Source organism: Cariama cristata, unplaced genomic scaffold, assembly GCF_000690535.1.
Source record: "Cariama cristata isolate BGI_N322 unplaced genomic scaffold, ASM69053v1 scaffold25580, whole genome shotgun sequence".
In the NCBI taxonomy this organism is placed as follows: Eukaryota; Metazoa; Chordata; class Aves; order Cariamiformes; family Cariamidae; genus Cariama; species Cariama cristata.
Window position 1 is genome coordinate 988 of NW_009593328.1, and position 4,968 is coordinate 5,955.

Here is a 4,968-nt window from a genome sequence, read left to right on the forward strand (position 1 = left end):
CTACATTTGGGAAGATTTGCTAAAAATACTTCCCAACTCAGCTGTGACACCACCACCCATATCGCATCCCCACTCCCCCCAGGGCCCAAACCAGGTTGGTGCCATCCCTGCTGTTACCCAGCGCTGACCCTGGGCCACTCACCCTGGATGGGTGGAGGTGGACCAGGGCATTCCCGGGGTCCCACCAACCTCCTTGGCTCCAGCAGACCTGGCAGGGGCACCAGCACTGGTCCCTCCCCGGCTCAGCCAGCCCAAGCGGCTGGGGGCAGAACAGGGAGCCGGGGATGGTTGGTGGCATTTACCCACACTAAGGGACAGGGGGGAGCTCCCTGGGAGGGACCTGCAGGCACAGGAGGGCTGCTGGGGAAGGTAATGATTCCTTAGAGTCTAAATAGGTTTAAAAGCTTTTTTTTTTTATGATTTTGGTGCTTTTCCTAATACCATTACAGCCTTCTCCATAGCAACCAGGTGGGGTGGCTCAGACTTTGGTCCCGGCCGAGGAGATTAGCTGCCGGAGCTGAAATGATGGGGGCATCAGCTGGGGAGGTCCGCACTGGCCAGGGCCGTGGTGGGAGGAGGATTTCCATGGTGGGGGACCCAAAATGAGGTCCCTGTGGTGGCTGCAGTGCCACGGTACACCAGGCAGGTGTGAGGTCCCAGTGTGCAGGATGGGGTCATGGTGATGCTGGAGGGACCAACCATGCCGTGGGGTCCAAGCAAACCCTGCTGCAGGTAGGAGGAGATGCCCTCAAGGAGGTTTAAAGGTGGAGACGGGTCTAGCTCCACACCTGCAGTGTGTTGGGAAGGGACTTACTTATTTACCCTCTTTATTTTCCCTTCGCAGCTTGTTTGATATTTTCCCTGAAAGAGGGCTGTTGGAGGCAGGGATAAACCCACTCCCACTCCCAGCCACAGGCAGGGCTAGTTTGAACTTCCCAAAGCAGTTTTGTGGGTTTTGGCCGGCTGGCCCATGCTGGTTCAGCTCTTTTTAGCTTCCACATTGATTACACCTTGTGTCAATATGTGCTTAGTGCCTATTAGCGGGTGCATGTATCTCCATCTCTCGTTTCTCCCTTCTGATCTATAATTTCTCAGAAGAGAGGATTAAAATAGAGGGGGAGGAGAGCACTGCTTGGGGTCAAAAGGAAAGGGAGAAAACAGTGCTTGTGGGAAAGTTGCGTTGCGAGGCTGGAACCTGGTCATCTCTCTCCGACACCTCTTCCCATGGGCACAATCCTGCTTCAGCTGGCAAGAAGGTTGCTTAAAACTGCCTACATGGTGAAGAGCTGAGATGTGCCCTGCGGAGCTGGGTGAGGTGCCAGCCTCCCATGTGGATGGGCAAGGTGGGAATGCCTGTGGGACTGGTGCTGGAGAGCATCCCTGCTCCATCTCCACCTCACAGACCGGCACGGGGGGGAACCAGGGCTGGGAAGAGCAGCACCCATGGGAAGACACCAGTTCCTGGAGAGATGGATGTGAATGGTGCCAGCCCCATCCTGGTGCATCTTCAAGGAGGAACGGGGCTACCAGGACATTGGGAAGGGTTAGCCATAGCTTTTCCATCCAGCAGCCACTGGCCCATAGGGCTCCTCTCACTGGGGCAGAAGTGGCTTTTTATTTATTTTTTCTTTCCTGGAAACTGGTAAAAGATTCTGCAGAAGGTGGACACTGGTGGGGAAATGATCTGGGACACAGAACAAGGTCACCAGCCTTCCCGGGGTGGTTTTGATGAGCTGCCAGGCGGAGAGTGTGATGTGCCAGCCCCAGAGCATCACCTGCCACCGTGTGTGGGGCTGGCAGAGGAGCTGAGAGACCCTCACAGCCGTCACCTCACTGGTGGGACCCAGGCTTTGCTCTCTGCATCCCCTTTGGCCAAAAAGCACTGAGCCAAGCAGTGTGTAGAGCTCCCAGCAAGATATACCCACAGGGGGGTCTGTGGGTTCAGCCCCAAGGCTTCTAGTGCCACATGGAGAAGAGCTTTTTCCCATTTTCCAACTCATTTCCCACTGGCATCACCATAAAACCTCGGATGTTTCAGCCCCTGTCCTGATAAGGGTAATCCCCACGCCTCTAACCCCCTGTGCTATGTGGATGCTGCAAGCCCCAGCATGTGTTTTTGGGGTCCTGATGCAGCGTGAGGACTCGCTGCCAGGGCTCACCCCAGGGCATCGCCATCAGAGCAGGGCAGGCACCCAGGGAAGGCATCCTCTGAGGCTGCCCCATACCCCCCTCCATACTCACTGCCCATGCAAAGACCCGCTCTCGCTCAGAGCAGGGCAGGCACCCAGGGAAGGGTCAGTGCTGCTGCTCAGGACATGGTCGTGGGGCATCCTCTGAGGCTGCCCCATCCACCCCTCCATACTCACTGCCCATGCAAAGCCCAGCTCTCGCAGGACCACCCTCCCCAGGACCCCCATCCCTGCCATAGCCTGTCCTCCTGGCCATCTCATTTCATCCCCCCCTCCTCCCCAAGCTGCCATAAAGGCAGTGACAGACCACAGGGGAGAAGGAAGGAGCCCGGCTCAGGTGATGCTCACCCTGGCTGCACTCTCCCACGGGGGCTCAGCCCATGTCCCATCCCAGCAGTGGTGGGGTTAAGCCTGGCCGGGCGGGCGGCTGGACAGGCGTCAAGGTGGTTGCTCCATCCATCCCTGCGCAGTCCGTGGGGCCGGAGAGCGGAGAGGGAGCACTGCCCTGCCCGCCACCATGACCATAGGCAAAGGTAAGGCAGGGGAATCTGCCCACTCACCCAGCCCAGGAGGGACGAACAGGGCAGAGGGTTGGAGGGGGAGACACTAAAACTATGCTGGAGGTTCGCGCCCATGTCACCCTTAGCTTTTTCACCCCCCTTCCACTGCTAATAAGACATTTTGGGAGCCCCCGTGCTGCCTGGGGTGCTTGCAGGCACCATTGGGCAGAGCCCAAACCTGGATGGGGGTGGCAGAGACAGGCAGGGGCCGCAGCACTGAGACCCCTTGGCTCTGAGGAAGAGCAAGGGGTGGTTGGGGAGGAAGGAGGAGAGGGGACTGGGGGTCTTTCCCCATGAAAGGGAGAAGCTGCTGCTGCTGCAATATAAAGAGATGAATTTTGAGGGTCCACGCACTGGAGGGGTCTGAGCTGTGGGGAGCGATCCCATGCCTTCTCCCAAAGGCAGATCCAGCCCCCAAAATCTCTGGCAGCTGCCCAGTGTGTGCAATGGGCTGGGACCGACCCCTCCACCCACCCTGCAGTGCGGGGGACGGTCGTGGGGGACAGTCGTGCGGATGGGGGACAGTCGTGGGGGACAGTCGTGGGGGACAGTCGTGGGGGACGGCCACCTGGAGCAGTCATGGCCCCACGCTGACAGTGTCCCCCTTCCTCTGCACCCCCCAGCAGGCATCACCCTCCTGCTCCCCCTGGCCCTGCTGCTGGCTACTGCCTCTCAGCCCCCCGGGGGGGACACCCCAAAGGACCAGGGGTACACAGACCCCCCACACTGCCCCAGCCCTTGTGCCTGCAGCTTGGACGACTACAGTGAGGAGCTCAACGTCTTCTGCAGCACCCGCAACCTGACACACCTGCCCGAGGACGTGCCCCCCAACGCCAAAGCCCTTTGGCTGGATGGCAATAACTTCACCCTGCTGCCGGCTGCTGCCTTCAGGAACCTCTCGGCCCTGGACTTTCTAGACCTGCAGAGCAGCCAGCTGGCCGCTGTGGAGCAGCACGCCTTCCACGGGCTGCGGAGCCTCTACCACCTCCACCTCGAACGCAACCGCCTCAAGCACTTGGCTCCCCACACCTTCCTGCACACCCAGAACCTCGTCTCCCTCAGCCTCAACAACAACTACTTCAGTAAGGTGGAGGAAGGGCTGTTCGCTGGGCTCTCCAACCTCTGGTATCTGAACCTGGGCTGGAACTCACTTGTGGTCCTGCCTGACAAGGTCTTCCATGATTTGCCCAACTTGAGGGAGCTGATCCTGGCCGGGAACAAGCTCCCCTACCTCCAGCACCAGCTCTTCTGCAGCCTTACCGAGCTGAAGGAGCTGGACCTGAGCGGCAACGCACTCAAGGGCATCAAGATCAACATCTTTGTCAAGTTGCAGAAGCTACAGAAGCTGTACCTGAATCACAACCAGATCAATGCCATCGCGCCCCGTGCCTTCATGGGCATGAAGTCCCTTCGGTGGCTGGATCTCTCCCACAACCGGCTTGTCTCGCTGTTTGAGGACACATTTCTGGGCCTCCTGAGCCTGCACGTCCTACGCTTGTCCACCAACTCCATCACCAGCCTGATGCCCAGGACTTTCAAAGACCTCCAGTTCCTGGAAGAGCTGCAGCTGGGGCACAACAGGATCCGGAGCCTGGCAGAAAGGACTTTTGATGGGCTGGGCCAGCTGGAGGTCCTCAGCCTCAACAACAACCAGCTACAAGACATCAAGGTTGGGGCATTCCATGTACAACATGGCAGTGATGCACTTGTCTGCAAACTGCATCAAGGTCCTCCCTGACTATGTCTTCAAGGGAGTCACCAAGTTGCACAGCCTCCACCTGGAGCACAGCTGCCTTGGCAGGATCCAGGCGAACACCTTCTCCAGCCTCTCCAGCGCGGCGGCTCTTCTTGCAGCACAACGCCATCTCCATCATCGAAGACCAAAGCTTCAGCGAACTGCATGAGCTCCTGGAGCTTGACCTGAAGCACAACAGGCTGAGCCACCTCTCGCCTCAGCTCTTCATGGGTCTGAGCAACCTGGAGTACCTCTTCCTCTCCTCCAACCAGCTCCTGGAGATCTCCCAGGAGACCTTCAGCCCACTCCAGAGACTCTTCTGGCTCGACCTCTCCCATAACCGGCTGGAGACATTGGACAACACCGTCATCTCCCCCCTGGCCAACCTGCGGTACCTCAGCCTGAGGAATAACTCACTGGAGACCTTCTCGGTGGGCTTCCTGTGCCCCTCCTTTGCCCTGGAGCGGCTGTGGCTGGGGGGGCA

General features: G+C 58.8%; 1 protein-coding gene across 1 annotated transcript in view; it reads left to right on the top strand.

The window, feature by feature from the left end:
- The first annotated feature begins 2,706 nt into the window (after positions 1–2,706).
- LOC104169213 (insulin-like growth factor-binding protein complex acid labile subunit) overlaps positions 2,707–4,968 on the top strand; it is a 2,571-nt gene continuing 309 nt past the window's right edge. Inside the window, 4 exon segments of the mRNA XM_009710061.1 lie at positions 2,707–2,722; positions 3,373–4,429; positions 4,431–4,583; positions 4,585–4,958. Of these exon segments, the coding sequence (XP_009708363.1) occupies positions 2,707–2,722; positions 3,373–4,429; positions 4,431–4,583; positions 4,585–4,958 (1,600 nt within the window).